The 19,376-nt window shown below is 40.7% G+C and overlaps 1 protein-coding gene across 1 annotated transcript in view; it reads left to right on the top strand.

Moving 5' to 3' along the window:
• The window catches only part of LOC106560293 (carboxyl-terminal PDZ ligand of neuronal nitric oxide synthase protein), a 191,816-nt gene extending 188,176 nt beyond the window's left edge, over positions 1 to 3,640 (top strand). Inside the window, exon 12 of the mRNA XM_014123046.2 lies at positions 425 to 3,640. Within this exon, the coding sequence (XP_013978521.1) occupies positions 425 to 1,058 (634 nt within the window). The 3' untranslated portion in view covers positions 1,059 to 3,640. The remainder of the gene's footprint in view (positions 1 to 424) is intronic.
• The last annotated feature ends 15,736 nt before the right edge of the window (positions 3,641 to 19,376 follow it).

The following is a 19,376-nucleotide window of genomic DNA, read 5'->3' as shown; positions in this document are numbered from 1 at the left end:
TGTGTGTGAGTGTGTGTGTGTGTGTGTGTGTCAGCGACAGTGAGTGGTAAGTCACGTACAGACAGACTAGTCATAAATGACTGGTATTCTTTGCGGTGACTTACTTCTTATTACTATGGCAATGATAAGTCATCACCATGGCAATATGCTCATTTATGGGGGACAGATAGAGAAATATTCCACTGATAATATAAACACACAGTCAACAAACACACACAATCTCACAGCATGAGAGAGAGATGCGAGCAAGTAAGGGGGTGACGGGGAGGGATTGAACAAATTAGTCATTCATTTCAGGTACGCTTTGTTTATAGCTAAACTACAGAGCTAAAACGGATGTCTGTGCATCTTCTCTCTCACCTGTCTACTAAACAGACACAGAAACACACAAGGATTGACACAGTTCTCTTCTCTATGCCTCCAGTCATACCTCTCTGGACTCCTTCCCTCGTCTGGACCCCCCTCCCCCCGGTAAGAAGCGTCTTCCTCGCGCCCTGAAGACCACCCAGGACATGATGATCTCATCTGACCCTGTCGTCACCACTCCCCCTGAGACCCCCGATCACTCCCTCCTCCCCTCCCCTGACAAGACCCCCCTCATCAGCAAGGAGCATACCCCACCCCAGGAAAAGAGGGATGGAGAGAATGATGGAGGGAGAGACGGATTCACCGGGCTGACTGGCCCTCTGGACAGCGAGAGGAAAGAGGTGGTGGAGATGGAGAGAAATGGAAGTAGTAAGATGGATGGAGTGGAAGGGGATGAGATGGAAGAGAGGAGAGAGCCAGAGAAGACCCAGATTCAGCTCCAGCTCTCTGTCCCAGACCTCATCCATAAGGACCACCCGGACCCCCACAGGTCGAAGACGTCTGAGCCCAGGCAGAAGGCACCGGGAGTGGACACGAGGCTGGCCTCCACCCCTCTGAAGGCTCCATACAGGATCAGTCTGAGTGTGAGTGAGGATGGGCTGATGGAGAATGGCTCCCTCTGTATGAGAGGATCAGCAGTTACAGACACAGAGGAGCTTGAACAACACCCCGACCTGCTCTCCTTTGAGTAGAGACACACATAAACACACACACCACATACATACATACATACATACATACATACATACATACATACATACATACATACATACATACATACATACATACATACATACATACATACATACATACATACATACATACATACATACATACATACACACACAGACAGTGATGTGGTGAGGACTTGGCAGAGGGAGAGGAGAAGACAGAAATTGTGTGTGCGAGACAATAAGAGGGAGAGAGGATGTTTTTGACTAGACCCTAGACTAGGGTTAGGGGACAGAGATATAGATTGAGATGTAGTGTGTTTGTAAGTGAGTGGGAGTTGGATATAGTGGTAGAGGAGTGGATTAAGGAAGGGTGTGAGAGAGGTAGAGAGAACAAGACAGAGACAGGGAAAGAGTATCTATTTTAGCATCATGAAGGGACAGACCAAAGTGGCTTAGAATATTTTCAAGAGAACCAAAACCTCCTGGTCTGCCAAACATTGTTTTATAACCTTGTTTTAAGTCATGTTTTATAGTGTTAATCTTAGAAGATAATGCTGAAGGAAGATTTATACCCAAGGATTCTAGATATCTAGATTTCAAATAAATAATTTCAAATGTCATAGTACCCTTTCATGCTGAGACAGAACGTATTTTTTATGATCTTTTATACTTGTTGCCCCTCAGAAAATGTCAAGCCATCAGCGGTAAATATGAAAACAAAAGTGAACATGACCAGTAGCATAACACAGTTTTGCGGGGCCACCTCGCAAGGTCTTGCGTGGATTGCGGGGGTGTCTGGTACACCATTGAACACGACATAAACACTGATTCATATGATTCAACACCACAAGCGCTTTCTCTGTTTTTATACGCCCACTGTTGTGTTCCTCATTCTCACCCTTCAAGTGGAGGCATGTATTGTGGGATACGTGCGATTGGGTTTGTTTCGCCTGTGTATGTGTCTGGTTTATGTTTGTTGATCGACGGTCATTGTTTTAGTAGTGCCACTCACAGTCCTGTTGTTTTATTTCCTTTTTATGTGTCATCTTTATTTTGTAATTTGATTTGAAGTAATGGTCATTCTGCAACAAAAAAGTTGTAAAAAATATATCACAAACACACACACAGGACACATAGTAGGACAGAATGAGGGGAATGTAAGGCAGGTCTCTCCCAGAGAAAGGAGGCTTTGTCTGGGGCTGCTATTCTCACTTACAGGCTCCTCACCACTCCACTCATCTACTCCTTCTCTTCCCCTCTCATCCACTCCTTCCTGAGATGAACAAACAGGATCCACTATCACAGCCCTTTTATGCTCCTAGCACAGATTGAGATGAATGAGATTTTACACGAGTGTTTCACAAAACTGACCGTAGATCAGTGTGTCAGGGGAACTACTACTCCAATAGAACAATGCTTAGTTATTCTGGGTGGGGTGTATGTGGATCTGTGCTTCTATCAGTCAGCACACAGAATATTAGTCTGGACCCAGTATTTCTGGAATGTAGTAGCCAGACACTGAGACTGGAGGGAGGGGGGGGACGGGGGGGACGGACTGCAGGCGACAGCATGAAGATTGATACCATTGGGAGTATTTACATCCAGATTGTTCTTAGCCTATTGTATCAACCGAGTGTTTTCCAAACCGTGGGTCTTGGGACCTGGCTGAAAACGTCAGTGACTAAAAACATGGATTTGTGTGATTGGATGTTGGAAAGGCTATATGTATGTCAATGTGTTTTTAGATAATCTGTTTGATAAGGCAACCTAATCATGATGTAAACTAAAGCAATAATTGATATATTTTAAATGAATCAATCATCGTTTGTAGTCTAGACGGGTGTTGGCATTAAATTGTTATTTCTAAATGAGAACACTAAAGAGGACAGTTGCTAATAAAGCTACATTTTACAGCATCAACACATAGCTTATCTGTATCAATACTATGCTGACCACTTAAGTTATATCAGATCTTCAAATGTGAAGGAATATACTGTACATTTGTGGAAATATTTTTACTACACCTTTATTACGTCTCTGTGTATATGAAAATCGTTTCACATCTTAAGAAATGAATGAAAGTGATTTATTTTGAAATACAATTTAGTCATAAATCTAGTAGAAAATGTTTCTATTTAGCTAGTTGTAAAGACATTTGATTGAAATGGAATGATATCACATACTGTGCATTTGATTTGTTATGATTGATTTATTCATAATTGTAGTTATTGTTTTAAGTTTTGTATTCTACAAGATGTTCAATATCATTTCACTACTCCGCTGTTGAATGAAGGAAAGGAGCAAGGATGATGTGGATGTGTGTGACTGTAAGAGAGAGAGAGAGAGAGAGAGAGAGAGAGAGAGAAGCTTGTGGTGTATTTGGACATATGGACAGTTCTGATGAAGCCTTTCACTGGAACAGTTTCTCTATTCATTATTTGTAATACATTTGGGTCACCATGTGTTACAACAAATCTGTGATTTAAATGTTTGTTTTTGATTTATTTAGATTTTATAGTTTTATGATTCTCTGTTTTTTAACATTGGGGAAATAGTTACTCTTGCTACTGGAAAATATAAAGTAAAAAAATGAAATATGACTCCTTGTGCCTGTAACTTATGGACGAAACGGATAGAACTTAGCTCTCTTCTCAGAAGCTTTCCTGTCTATTTCAGGCCATACAGATGCAGGATCTTAATTTGATCACTTTTTTTATTTGCTGAAAAATGTTGCTGCACAGCAGGAAATACAAACTTGTAATGTTTTCGAGGGTTAAAAATACTTCTAACATTTGTAATTTCCACTTTAAAATGTGAGCCTTGATTTGCCCTAACAAAAAATATATCAACCCCTCCAAAAAATGTCCATTAAAGATGCACTATGCAGAAATAGCTTCACCATTTCCTAATTTCAGTTTATGTGACAAAACAAGCAAGGATAGTGTAGAGAATTATTGTACCATTTTCAATAACCAAAAATAGATTATTTTCCGCTGTTTGAAGCTGGTCTACCAAAATGAAAGTAAAAGACTCAAAAACTAAATTTAAGAATGGGAAGCATAGAAATAACGCATATTGAACAGATCTACCACTTTCTAGATTGCTTTCAATGAGAATGACAGATCTATAACTCACATTTCTATGTGAATTTGGTAGGGTACCCCCAAAAAATATTGCAACTGTAATTATAATCCACATAATTATTCACATTTGCTGTTGCTGCAAGAATATTTTCCTGCTGTAGCAAACTGGCTCAGATTAAGATCCTACATCTGTATCCTATTGTATTACTTCTTACCCTCACACATAACCATGGCAACTTGTGTCACATTCAAAAGTGCCACTGTGACATCATGTTCTGCTGGATTTAGGATCCTGGAAAGTTTAGAGACGTCCATCAAATATAATTAGATTTTTCTTTCCAATCACCCATATTTGTGTTTCCCTTCATACATGCAGAATGACGATTTAGTGCAGAGGCAGAAATTAAATGGCAAATGTGACCGACTGGCTCGATTCAGTCTTATGTTTTTACATTGGATAAAAGTGAAGACAGAGCTAGAAAATGGTATATCATACACTACAGTTGAGGAGCAATGGGAAAATAATTCTGCTTTGAAACTTGTAACCTCACTTTTGAGAAAATGGCCCTTGAATGTTTTGGTTAACCTATTGGAGAGCTCTTCTTTGTCTACACCCATTCAGCATCGTTCATACCCTCATTGTCATTATGAAAAAGTATAAACAGAAAACTACAGGCTGCATGACATCAGCAGCCTGGTGGTCCAAAATAGCGTAACAAGTGTATTTTAACACCAATAAACCCACCTGTTTAAAAATGAATTTAGTATATGCCAATCTAGCAAACCAGGGAACTAAAAGCAACTTTCTAAACAATGTTTTGGTTTGTTTATTAGCTTGTTCGCTAGCTAGCTATTGTTAAGTTAGCTGGCTAGCCAGTTCAAGTAATGACCATATCATAAAGCTGACAACGTCTTCGCTTTAGCTCATTTGTCTTCATTATTACGGGAAAATAAACTCACAACAATATTATTATTTACAAGTTAATGGCGAGCCAATTACAGAAAAATAGCTTACAATTGTGAGTGTGACTAAATAAAAGCAGCACTCTACCAGAGCATTTTAGAACTTGGATATGTTATAGCCTAATTTGACTTTTGTGCAGGTCATGTTCTTCACATTACCGTCTCTGGTAAATATATACTATATAAAATAAAATCTAAGTTTATTTGTCACGTACAGGATACAGAAGGTGTCGTGAAATGGTTACTTGGATTGTCTTTTGTTTATACATCTAGCTAGCTAGCTAAACAATGAACCATAATACCAACTCATAACGTTACTACCCTGCATGAATCTGCATGTAGCTAACCAACCAGGTTCAATGTTAGCTAGCTAACAATAGGCTATAACTAGCAATGCAAATGGCTCTGAGATACTAATAATATTACTACACAGATAATACACGTAACGTTAGCTAGCGAGCCAGCCAGCTAACATTAGCTAGCTAGCTAACAGTACGCTTTAACTTGAAATGAAAATGACTTTCTGATTCAATTTGAAAATATAACTATCTTACACATGGATGGACTCTTCTCTCTCTCTCTCTGTCACGGATGCCATGGTTGCCCTTAGTTTGAAGATGTAATCCGGAGACAGGTGTTTTACACAACAGCCTTCTGTGTTCTGTTTTCGACTCCCTCTGCATATTTGCAATCAAACGGCTGATCCTCCATATCCTTAGCTATCATATTCTAATTCCATCGGGCATTCCACTGATTTCAAAACTCAGTCCTCCAGAAAGTGGAAAGCAACACTTTTTCAATTCTACTATGTGATATTCTTCAAAAAAGCAGCATTAGAAAGGATTACCTACACATACTGACCAGTTCATGTTATCGGCAGAAGTGTGCTACATGGCAGACCAATCCAAATTCATCTCTTGGCATGTCCAGCCCATCCATTATCTCAGCCAATCATGGCTAGCAGCAAGGTTCCTGTCGTTTTCCGTGGCTAAACCAACTAGGTTCATAATTGAACAATTGTATTCGTATTTACAGATGGCATACAAATGTATTATTAAGGCATGTGAAAGTTGACATGTTCCTGAAGGCATTTATGCCAAAAAATAAATTTTGTTAAGAAAAAGGTTACGTTCAAATGCCTCTTCTGTGATGCACGACATACGCCTAGTTTCCTGAGACGAGTCACAAATACTTTGTTCAAATCTTAAGATTGTTTTCAAGGGAGCAGTCATTTGTCTTTGTCTTTTTATGCCTCTGTCTTTTTAATGCATTTTGCTAGAGGAGATTTATTGGGCTAAAAAAATACATTCCATTCACACACACCATGGTTCCCACATATTGGAAACTGTGGCTTCTTTTCTTGTATACCCTTTCTATGCTGTACTGTTTGGCACATGTTTCCTGTATGCGGAGGAACTGGTGAAAGCTATACTACCAAATCTAATCAGGACCCTGGCTTGAACCTAATATCTCCTGTCCCTGTTCTCTGAAAGCTCTTCTATAGAGAAGCAAAATAAAGAGGCTACAATAAATAATGTGTATTGTCAGACCTCATTTGATGTCCATGAATTTGCATACATCTTCTCTTGCACTAAGTGTCATAAATGGCATTTGTGTCATTTTTCTGTTGCCTTCAAATGCTGCATACCTTTTCTGATAGGATCCGGTGTTGTATCTCAAAAATGGAATGCAGCACCAGCGTGTGTGTCTGGGTGCATACGTGCATGCATGTGTGAGGGTCTAACATCGTCTGGCAGCCATGTGCGACCTGTGTAACAACACTGATTAATATGTAAATTAGATTAAGTGATTTATTTATAGTCACTTTATGCAGATCTTGGCGCTAGATTCAATCAGATTGACATCCGCATAGCGTTGTTTTGGTGTTGTCGGAGGTGGAACTGCGTTAAAGCCAGGGGTTGGAACCAAAATTATTTTCCAACTGTTTTGTTTTGATTAGAATCATTATTTTTTTTGTTCCCATTCCACTCTTCCGACCAGCAAAATAAAGTATCCATTCTTCTCTAATTAAACATCTCTCCCTAATTTCGGTATTACGCTTGTAATGTCATCAGTAGGCTACAGTACGAGAAGCAAAGTAGAGGGGCAAGTAGCCTACACACACACGCACACCCACTGGCAAAGATTTCCAGCTGGTAGGCAGATGCTGGAATAAGTTTCTCAGTGACAGAGCGCTTTGTTGGGATTTTTGTGGGTCTGAAAAAAATCCCTGGAACGTAAAATAACATTAATAACTGGTTCAAAATACTGTTCTGTTCCGAAACAGTATAGATCACTTTCGTTTTCGGTTCGGGTTCTGTTCTTCAAATAATGTCATTATTTTCCGGTTTTCGGTTCTGCTCCCTGAACCGGTTCCAACCATTGGTTAGAGCTGTCAAATCCACAAGCGGATGCATTGGGCTCCCGAGTGGTGCAGCAGTCTAAGACACTGCATTTCAGCACAAGAGGTATCACTACAGTCCCTGGTTCAAATCCAGGCTGTATCACATCTGGCAGTGATTGGGAGTCCCATAGGGTGGTGCACAATTGGCTGGGGTAGGCTGTCATTATAAATAAGATTTTGTTCTTAACTGACTTGCCTAGTTATATAGTAATAAAAAATTGCCTTATCGCAGACAGTACACTGGATGCAACTAAACCACACCCGACAATAATCAGACAAATTCTATGTAGCTGCATAGAAGTTAATGCAGCCGAATTAGACTGATAGGCATAAATCCCCCATCCAAATGAACATGAAAAAATTGCATTAGCCTAACATCAATGATTTGATGTTTGAGAGTCATTATTTCTAACATGGATAGAGCCTACACTTTCTTGCTCCATTTTGAACTTCTAACGCAGTAGGGAGAAGCGAATAAGGAAGGGAGTGGTTTGTGACACACGAACTGCCACTCACAGATATATCAGCTCATACCGCAGTTACACATCTGCCCTGCGTATGTCGGTCAACGTTGTTTTACACTTGATCTGATTGAATCCAGGCCCACGTGTGTAAACAGTTAATCAGATCAAGGCGTACAGACTTCATTACTAATTGAAATGCTTATTTATTCAAGTGTGTTTCTCTGTAAGGGAATCTAGGTCTTAATGCGTAATACATTTGGTGTAACCATCTCAACGCCTCTATGTTCATCTTCTCTTCTTTGTTGACTTTATTGTATTCTATGTCCTTCAAAGGGAATAATGAAGTGAACCAAAGAATAAACCGGTTTACCTAGCTATCCTATCTATCAACCAGACCAAGAGAAGACGAAGAGAACAAATTTGTTTTTTGATCACTTCCTCTGAGAAGGATGAAAGTGAGTTAATGTATTATCTGCTTTTTGATTGTAACACATCGTCTGTAGTGAGAGGGAGGTAATTCCACTGACTGAAGTTAATCATCTGTTTTATTGTATATTTAATCTATTCTTTAATTTGAGCCAGCAGCAGGCAGGCAGCCACTGCATTTTTTCTTTATCAATAAATATCACAGTGGTCCTCTTCAATAAACATGAGAAGGATTAGAAAAGTTCTGCGTAGCCAAGCGACAGTGTGATGTACTTACGAACTGAAGGACAGAATGTTACACTGATAAGAAATAACAATAGGACACAATTAAACTCTGCTATAATCATAATTTTCACAATTTCAGAGAGTTATTTCGACCTCATAGTGAGGACATATCATAATCATATTTTGCACTGCACTGCCCATTTAACACTGTCCTGACAAAGATACTGTATTGACTGATGCGGGGATTCAATCAAATGTGTGTTGTAGACACGTGCATTGTACTTGACTTTAAATGAATTTACACTTCATCAGACTTCTGCAGTGTGTGTGTGTGTGTGTGTGTGTGTGTGTGTGTGTGTGTGTGTGTGTGTGTGTGTGTGTGTGTGTGTGTGTGTGTGTGTGTGTGTGTGTGTGTGTGTGTGTGTGTGTGTGTGTGTGTGTGTGTGTGTGTGTGTGTAATTGGGTCTGGACCAGGACCACACAACTTGTCTACACACACACAGTCATGAATATTCACATGACAGGCTGGCTGTTTACACTCCTTCCTTGCTCTCCTAAAACAGACTGGCAGACTCTGTTTGTTGAGGTAAAAGCCCACAGGCCAAAACACAAGAGTAAACACATGCACACACTTTTAATAGAGCCAGTGGAAGAGTGGGGAGTCAATCGGAAGAACTCATTAATCAGAGTGAGTGAATGCATCTCATTTGATTAGAAAGTCTGCTAGTCAAAAGTGTAAAGGAGCTTCTACTCCTGGTCTCATACACAAACTAGACAGACACAGGCCCAGGCAGACAGGTAGACTACACAGGTTAAATGGCACTACACATAGGTAGAAAAACAGGTGACGAGTTCACCTGATACACTAGTGAGTATCCTTTCTCTTCTTCTGTCTGTATCTCCCTCTTTCTCTCTCACTCTCTTCCTCTCACACTGATAGGATAGTCTGAACTCCAATACACACTACACTAGACTACTAAAAGATGGTATGCCTACTGTCGGCCCCAACATTTTGTCTATTGTAAATAGTTCTCTGGCTCTGTTCCAGCCTATTTTAAAACTGCTCTGGTCCAACCTCTCCTTAAAATTCTCTTTCTAGACCCCTCCTCACTGAATAATTATAGACCTATCCTAAGCTTCCTTTTTTATCCAAGATTTTAGAAACGTTGTTTTCAAGCAATTGTTGGCTCATTTGAGTATGAACAACTTATTTGAAATATTCCAGTCGTGCTTCCGCTCACTTCACAGCACGGAAACTGCTTTATTTAAAGACAGTAATGACCTTCTATTGGCTGCCGAAGCCAGTGAATTTGATTTTTTATTCTTATTTAACCTTTATTTAACTAGGTAAGTCAGTTAAGAACAAATTCGTATTTACAATGACGGCCTACCAAAAGGCCTCCTGCGGGGAAGGGGGCCTGGGATTAAAATAAATAAATAAATGAATACAATATAAATATAGGACAAAACACATATCACAACACTACATAAAGAGAGACCTATAAGACAACAACATAGCAAGGCAGCAACACATGACAACACAGCATGGTAGTAACACAACATAACAACAACATGGTAGCGACATTATTGGGCAATGCTCTATTCTAGTTCTTTTGGATCTCAGTGCCACACTTGACACTATTGATCATAACATCCTTGTTGACTGGCTGGAGAGATGGGTGGGAATCTCCGGCGATGCACGTCTGGTTCAGGTCATATCTTTGTGGCAGACATTTCTCAGTGAGCATAGGTGGTTCAGTATCGTCCCCAGGGCCTATTCACTATGCCAGGGGTTCTCAAAGTGCCATCCATGGAACTACTATGGGGGTCCACAGCATTCCACCAATTATACATTTTTAAACTCAATACTATTCCTATTATAATTTTTTTTTAACATAAATGCACTGTAATTTAAGCTGTAATGGTCAAAATGCAGCCATTTTCATCTCAATATAAAATAATTTCTAGGTAACAATGAAGTACCTTACTGTGATTGTTTTAAATTAAAATGGTCAAAAAGATACAAAGATATATTATTAGCAAAAGAGCAATTTCTCAAGCAAGAATGTTGCTAGGACTGTCTGGGAGTGGTATGAGTGGGAAAGGAAAAAGTAACTGTTATTGGCAGAGATTGGAACTCACCAGCAGGCCAAAACTCCTTCCCACCCAAACAGGCTTTTAAAACAGCTCTTACACTAAAAAGGCATTATCATCATTTTCAGAATTTGTCAGTATTATGCCAACTTCAGTGTGGAAATATACACTGAGTGTATAAAACATTAGGAACATTTCCCTAATATTGAGTTGCACCAACTTTTGCCCTCAGAACAGCCTCAATTAATCAGGGCATGGACTACAAGGTGTCCAAAGCGTTCCACAGGGATGCTGGCCCATTCTTGATACACACGGGAAACTGTTGAGAGAGAAAAACCCAACAGCGCTGCAGTTCTTGACACACTCAACCGGTGCACCTGGCACCTATTACCATACAATGTTCAAAGGCACTTCAATCTTTTGTCTTGCCCATTCACCCTCTGAATGCCACACATACACAATCCATGTCTTAATTGTCTCAAGGCTTAAAAGTAATTCTTTAACATGTCTCCTCCCCTTCATCTACACTGATTGAAGTGACATCAATAAGGGATCATAGCTTTCACCTGGATTCACCTGGTCAGTCTATGTCATGGAAATGTTTTGTGTTCTGACTGCACTGGGGGTTTAAAACTGAAAAGTTCTCTCTCCCTCATGGCAAAATGTGTAGAATTCCAGGATATTAGCTTTAAAAATGTAAAAACTAAAATATCTCTTCCCCATGACAAAGTGTGTAGAATTGCAGGAAATTATCTTGAAAACTGCAACATTTTCTTTCCAATGGCAAGAGATGGGCCTTTTAAATGTTCTTTCCCCGGACCTGAGACTTGGTTCATTCAGCCATGCACTGCAGACATCATAGTAAAACTGCTTGTAAACTATTTTTATCTCACTCGAGTTGTGTTCTGACTATGAGGGGGGTCCCTGATGAATTTGCTATCACAAAAAGGGTCCACGACCCCCAAAAAGTTTCAGCTGATTCAAATGATCAAACCTTGATGATTAGTTGATTATTTGAATCAGCTGTGTAGTGCTAGGGCAAAAAAAACAAAATGTGCACCCTTTGGAGTCCCGAGGACCAAGTTTTGGAACGGATTGGGGAAGAACTTTGGAACTTCCCCAATCAGAACATTCACTTTCACTATGCAAATGACACGCAGCTCTATTTACTAATCAGACCCAGTGACCAATCTAGCGTAGCTACCCTTCATAAGTGACTTGCTAACATCAAATGTTGGATGTCTGACAATTTTCTCCAGCTCAATGATAGAAAATCTGAGGTTATATCTGGCCCCCACCTTGCTAGAACTCAGAGTACAGCCTGCTACGACCGGGAGACCCATGGGGCGGCGCACAATTGGCCCAGCGTCATCTGGGTTAGGGGAGGGTTTGGCCGGCAGGGATGTCCTTGTCCCATCGCACTCTAGCGACTCCTGTGGCGGTCCGGGTGCATGCACGCTGACATGGTCACCAGGTGTACGGTGTTTCCTCCGACACGTTGGTGTGGCTGGCTGGTCATTTGTCCACAAAGGTAAAGCCTAAGGCCAGAAATCTTGGTGTCTTCTTTGAACCTGACCTAAATCTCAAGCTGCATGTACAAAATGTTGTCCAGTCCTGCTTTTAATGTATACTGTTGCTAAAGTCAAGTCTTTTATTTCAGTTCTGATCTGGAGAAACATACACATGCTTTTATTTCCTCACACCTAGATTATTGTAACTGTTTGTATACCTGTCTCAGTCAGAAATCACTCCATTTATTTTTTGTTTAACCTTTATTTAACTAGGCAAGTCAGTTAAGAACAAATTCCTATTTAAAATGACGGCCTACCCTGGCCAAACCCTAACCCAAACGACACTGGGCTAATTGTGCACCGCCTATGGGACTCCCAATCACGGCCGGTTGTGATACAGCCTGGAATCAAACCAGGTCTGTAGTGACGCCTCTAGCACTGAGATGCAGTGCCTTAGACAGCTGCGCCACTCAGGAGCCCTCCATCATCTACAGTTAGTACAGTTAGTTCAAAATGCTGCAGCTCGGCATTTAACAGGCACAGGACAATGTAACTATATCACACCTATTTTAGCTACACTGGCTACCAGTCACTTTTAGAATAGATTTTAAAATGGTATTAATCACATTTAAGGCTAGGCTTGGTTTAGCCCATCCTATATCTTTGATCTTTAATCTCCCTATGAACCAGGATGCAGCCTGAGATCCTCTGGCAGGGCAGTCGACCATTCAAAATTCTAGTTTGAAAACAAAGGAGACCAGTATTTTCCATTAGGGCCCCTGGACTTTGGAATGGTCTGCCAGAGGAGATCAAGCTTGCAGATTCAGTGATTATTTTTAAATACCTGCTGAAGACACACTTTACATTTCTCATTTATCCATCCTCTGGTTTTTCTTTCTTTTATTTTATGATGTAAAGCACTTACTTGTATTGCACTTACTATATATTATTATTACACTGCCAATGGATGTCCTCCTCAGCAAGGGGAATAGACTTTATCAGCCTTATCAATCAGATTGTGTGTGTGTGTGTGTGTGTGTGTGTGTTTTTTTTCCCCCTCTATCCTCCATCCTCTCAGAGGTGATGAGGGTGCTGTGCTGATCCTCTCTGGACTAGGTCCCTGCGGGTCCCTCACTCCCCTGCTCTCAGCTTATTTCTCCATCTCCCTCGCTTCCCCTCTCTCCAGGGAACATGCCTGCGACAGACAGTGATTAATTACAACCCTGTCTGACAGGCCCTCTAGGACAGACTATTCCTTGTTCTAGTTCTACCCTTCTTTTCATCAGCAGACCAATGACCAACTCCAGGCTGAGAGCCATGAATCACTGCAGACAGAGGATTTTGTTTGACCCAAAGTTTGACCCTTCAAACTTGTACGAGAGACAGAGAATATGGGTAAGTCTCTTACTTCCGTCATCCATGCGTTGGTCTGTCCTCCAGGGGCCCAGTGTGGCTGAGCCCAGGTCAGACAAGGCCCTCTTTATGGGGCAGGCTGTAAACAGAGAGCCCATAAATGGGCTGAAAGTCCCACTATTCACAGTAACAGGAAGCAGCAGGACAATATGTTGGGGGCTGTGGAATGCAGAGTGCTACAGGGGGTCTGCTCTTATAGCTTGACTCCTCACACTGTATTCATTGGGTTCGTTTTTACTTGTTTGAGAGGTCTATCCAAGTTCTAATGTAGGCCTACTATGTATTTTTAATACCTACAATTGGAAATAAACTTGGTCTTGATACAACACTACGTCTTTCATGGGTTCATATGTATTCAAGGCAGCCTAGTGTTAACCACTTGATCCTGACTGGCTCTGTACTTAACTATGACAAGTTAGCCTGAGCTCCAGGCTTTCCCACTATGGGAGAGAGTTCTCTGACTTCTATTCCTTTAATAATTCTCCGTCAGCACGGCTCCTTCCATCCCAAAAGAGTTGTGAAAAGCAATTATTTGTTTGCTTCTTGGTAAAAACACCATGGCAGGGCAATCCATCAGAGTATAACAGAGATCAATAGGCCTGGTTAGATTATTAATTTGTGTGTGGATGTGAGGTCTGTTCTACCCAGCAGCGAGACAACTGTGGGGATCAATGGGCTCCCGAGTAGCGCAGCGGTCTAAGGCACTGCATCTCAGTGCTAGAGGCGTCACTACAGACCCTGGTTAGATTACAGGCTGTATCACAACCGGTCGTGATTGGGAGTCCCATAGGGTTGCGCACAATTGGCCCAGCGTCGGCCGGATTAGGGTTTGGCTGTCATTGTAAATAAGAATTTGTCTAGTTAAATTAAACAAAGTGGCAGAAGTAGTAAAAAAAATCTATTAGTGGTAGCAGTATGTTGTAAAGTATAGCAGTGCTGACCCCTAGTGGCAGTACTATGCTATTACATGTGTAGTTTTATTCTATATTGATATAGCTGATCCAGACCATAAAAACAGACATATAGGACTAACATATATTGTGGACACATAATCAAGTAGCTTTCTTTATTTTGAGATATGCAAACAATACGAACATATATAATCACACCCTTACAATCACAGGGTTCTGTGTGGCAATGCATGGACTCTCACACACACGCTTGTTCCATCATACATACACTTATTGTGCCTTCGATAATCCTGATCACACAGATCAGATAGTGTGAGTGGAGTGATCTCAGATTGAGATATTCACATTCAAGTCAGTTTTAGTTCTGTTGGAGACAGTTGTTCTTTGTAACAGGGGGGTGGCTGACAGCTGCTCAATGCAGCAGGCTTTCACAAAACCCAAAGGAGACATGTTGCTCGAAAATGATCATGATTGTCTTTTGAGTGGGGAAGGGAAATGATTTATATAACACATTGGTATCAGTGCTTTAGTCTTTGGAGACTCCTTCAATATTGCCTAGCACACAAAACTGCCAATAAAACGCCTCATTTCAATCCTGTCATCTTTGGGGGGGGTTTATACCATATGGCAACAGGGGATTGGTCTACATCATTGCTGACTTAGATTTTTCTTTCATTTGATCAGTGCTGTAAAGCTGGGTTGATTCAATTCAGGAAATCGCCAAATTGTGCAATCTCTGACAACAGCAGTTCTGTAACAGCATAACTCCACTAACTAATAAACCTGAATGAAACATAACAATGCCTATCAACAAACTGGAAGGATGCAGGAAGCCTCCCCACATACAAACCTATAAATTAATATACATGTAAACACACACTAATCTCTAACCTTAACACCCAGCTAAATGTTACTGTAGCAGCTTGGGTCAACACTGGCTTCTAATGAGAGAATGAGCGCGATGGAGTACAGTGTCAGCTTGGGAGGCATTGCTCATTTTCTGCCTTGACACACCTCCGGCCCACCCCTTCAGTTAGACTGGGTTGTCAGGTTAGGGGTTCAGAGGACAGGGATGGAGGTGGTTTATTGGAACAGGCGCACACACAAACTCTCTGATTGCCCAGGGTGTCTGCAAACAAAGACACTCCTTCCATCTGTTTCTAAATATGTTGGGGTTGGCCCGGTCAGGAGGCTGCTCAGTGATATTTCTACAACTGCTCAGAGTAACAACAAAACTTTACAAAGAAAGTTATACAATCATTCTGCTTCCTCTCGACATGGAGTTGGGCAATAAACAAGATCTATTTTATTCAGTAGCTTATAGTACTACACACTGCCTGCAGGGCTAGCTAGGAAGCTCTTTAGTCTTACCAACACAGTCCCGGGATATGAAACACCTAACTAGAGAGACTAGATGAGTCTGTACTCTAAAGAATAACTCAGCCCAAAGCAGCGTGAAATGCAGGGCCGTAGCTATACACACACACACACACACACGAGAAAACCAAGGTATGGAAGGTAATTTTTTTAAAGAAATAATATGATTAAATCGGAACTCATTTGGTGTCTCAACTTACTCTTGGGAGTTAGAATACACATGGTACAATTTCTAAACTTGGTTGTGCATCAGCAGTTATCCTGTTGTTGTCTGCCACTCACTGACAGACAGTCACTCAATTAGCCAATGTCAGTGAAAAGAAATGTGATTGTTAAATTTGTCTAGTGCCTCTAGCCAGTTAGGCCCTGACCTCCAGGGGGCCCCCATTGATTTTGTTATTCACTCTCACTCAGATATCATAAAATGTCATCGCAAAATGCAGGAGATAAGCTTTTAAAATTGCAAAAATGTCTCCCCCACCCCATGGCAAAATGTGTAGAAATGCAGGAAATTAGCTGTAAAATACTTTTTTGTAAACAGAAATCTGAACGTATTAAATTATAGTTTTTAATCCCGGTGCTGAGTTAATGTGTAGCGGCTAATTGTATAGCTACTGTAATAGGCTATTTATTTGTAGATCGACTGAGGTTAATGAACCTACAGCAACCAACTACTATGTTTTTGCTGTCCTCCAAATAGAATTTTAGGTTTTTTAAAGCTGCGATATGTAACTTTTTGGGCAACCTGACCAAATTCACATAGAAATGTGAGTTATAGATATGTAATTCTCATTGAAAGCAAATCTAAGAAGTGGTAGCGCCTCCCGAGTGGCACAGCAGTCTAAGGTGCGGCATGGCAGGATCGTGTTTTGGAGAATGCATCGCTCTCAACCATCGCCTCTCCCGAGTCCATAGGCGAGTTGTAGCAACGGGACAAGACTAACTACCAATTGGAAATTTTAAATAAATACCTGCACATTGCCTAATTTCAGTTTGTGACAAGAAGAAAACTATTAGAATGTTAGCAACCAGAAAATGGTGGAGTGATTTCTACATATTGCACCTTTAAAATGCAGTAAATGAGCTTCAACTTCCTTCATTTCTTGGATGGAGGGGGGCACTCAGACCCTGGCTACAGCCCTGGTGGCATGTACGCTGACTTACTAACAGCAGAGTTCCCTCTCTCTCTGTTACTGTTGCTCTCTCATGTACAGTGTAGGTACCGGTTTTCCCTGATCAGTATTGTGTTCATAGTCAACATCCAGAGGAACCCTGCTCTGTCACCTGCATTCTAATAGTAATATTATGTTCTCTGCCATTAGAAGGCCTAGTATATTGCTACCTATGTGCTAATACCTGACATCGCGTTGCCCACAAATCAATTCCAGCTTTATCAGACACTTAGAAGTACTCATATATGAGTACTTCTATATAAGAAGACATAGAAGAAACTGACAGTGCATTCAGATAGCTGACACAAAGTGTAAACAAAACACAATGGAGCTACCTGAACATTTTTCAAAGAAGAAATGCCATCATGCTCAATGGTTGTGGAGATTACAAAGGAATCATTGAGATCTACTTTGAATAACACATTGAAGGGACAGTGTGCCAAAACATCAACAAATATACTAAATGGGAACATTATAGTGGTAGACTCTAGATTATAAACACAGAGAAGGTACTGTAGCTAAGGCAGTGGATGGATCACCTCACATATTGGTGATACATCACCCAATGGTCCTAGAGTCAGTACTTCACATTGGCAGGACATCGTCAACGATGTCTCAATCAGCATCCACACTTGTCGCATGATGCCAGTTGATTGGAAGTGTGAGTTACAAATGGAGTAAATCGCAGTGTATCAACAATAATGTGCTTTAAATAGTAGTTATTTTTGCTCATGTTAATATGGTCTCTTTTTCAAACAACTTAAAAGGAGCATCTGGAAAGGTTGGACAGGCAGGACGGTGCTTTGGAAGATCAGCTACTGTAGGTATAGTATAGGAGAGGAAAACGAGGCCTTTCTCCAGCATGACCGCTAAGGGGTGCTGCAGTATTTATATAGATGGGCAGGATGCCACTAGCCCCCTGTCTGAAACCGGTCTAGTTTCAATGCCAGCCTACTGACTCAGAAGCCTCTGTGCCCCGCCTAAGATTCACAGGGTCATTGGACTGAATAAGAGCAGCAGACAAACAAGGGGGAAGAGTCAAAAATGCAGAATAAATACTGCCTCTAACATTTCAGTTCAGTGCATGCAACATTTTGTTGTTAATTTCAACATCTTCAATACACGACACAGAAGAATTCAAGACTTTTGTAGCCTATAATCTCACCATAGTCCAACACCTAAACTAGCTGTTCTCACACATTGATTTGCTATGCAGACTATAAAACTCAGAGAGACAGACAGAACTGGAATAGTCGGCTACAACACTGACACAGCTGTAATGCTCTCCAACTGAAAAATTCAACTGTGAAAACCCTCTTCATGGGTTCTGAGCATACAGTAGGCTTGTTGCTATGTACTGTACAGAGCTAGGGAATGACCCATCCCTTTCATAACGTATCAAACTTCACTTCCATTCACATCAGCCCAACCAATCAGGAGTAAACATAGTATATGTGGCATTTTGGACAAAATTGAATAATACTATATATATGGTAGAAATTATTATATAAAAACATATGGTAGAAATTACAAAAAAAAGTATATTATTTATGTACCATAGAAAAGTGCCACAGTTGAATGGTTGGACTTTAGTCTCAGAACATGATTCTACTGATGTTTGAGTGGTACCTTTGGAATTCATGTCTCAAAACAAACAACAGCTCATAGAAAAATATGTCATAGGAAGGTAACTTTGGATAAGATTAAATTGTGGCTCAGCCTTCAACAAGAGACCCAAGATCAATCAGTAGGAACGGTTTCAATTACTTAAAGATAGCATATTCAAGTAGTTGAGTATGAAAAAAATTAAAAAAAATAGGGCCCTACTCAAGCTGAACAGCCTGCTGGGTTTACGAGAGAAACCCATAGGGCACTTGGTACTGTACTCTTTGTGCTCTATAAAAAGGTAGGTGGACATAAAGTAATTCTCTTGTTCAGGGTTTGACATAAGCAGTGTGGAGTGGGACCGTGTGGATTTATCCATCTACTGAGAGTCAAGCCATCTACCCTCTGATAAACACATGACCAATCTGGATCAATGTTAAAAGCAGACTCCAGCAGTATACATCCCAATAGGAGGACATGATTTGCATAATCATGTCCATAATTGTATAATCCATACTGTAGCTACATACAGTAATTAAAGCTACAGGGCATATTAGGTTAACTCTGGCCCTAGAGGCTGCAGAAAGCAGAGTGGTGATCTGATATACAGTTGAAGTCGGAAGTTTACATACACCTTAGCCAAATACATTTAAACTCAGTTTTTCACAATTGCTGACATTTAATCCTC

The sequence above is a fragment of the Salmo salar genome, chromosome ssa10, assembly GCF_905237065.1.
Source record: "Salmo salar chromosome ssa10, Ssal_v3.1, whole genome shotgun sequence".
NCBI classification, from domain to species: Eukaryota; Metazoa; Chordata; class Actinopteri; order Salmoniformes; family Salmonidae; genus Salmo; species Salmo salar.
This window is presented reverse-complemented; position numbering and strand designations above follow the sequence as displayed.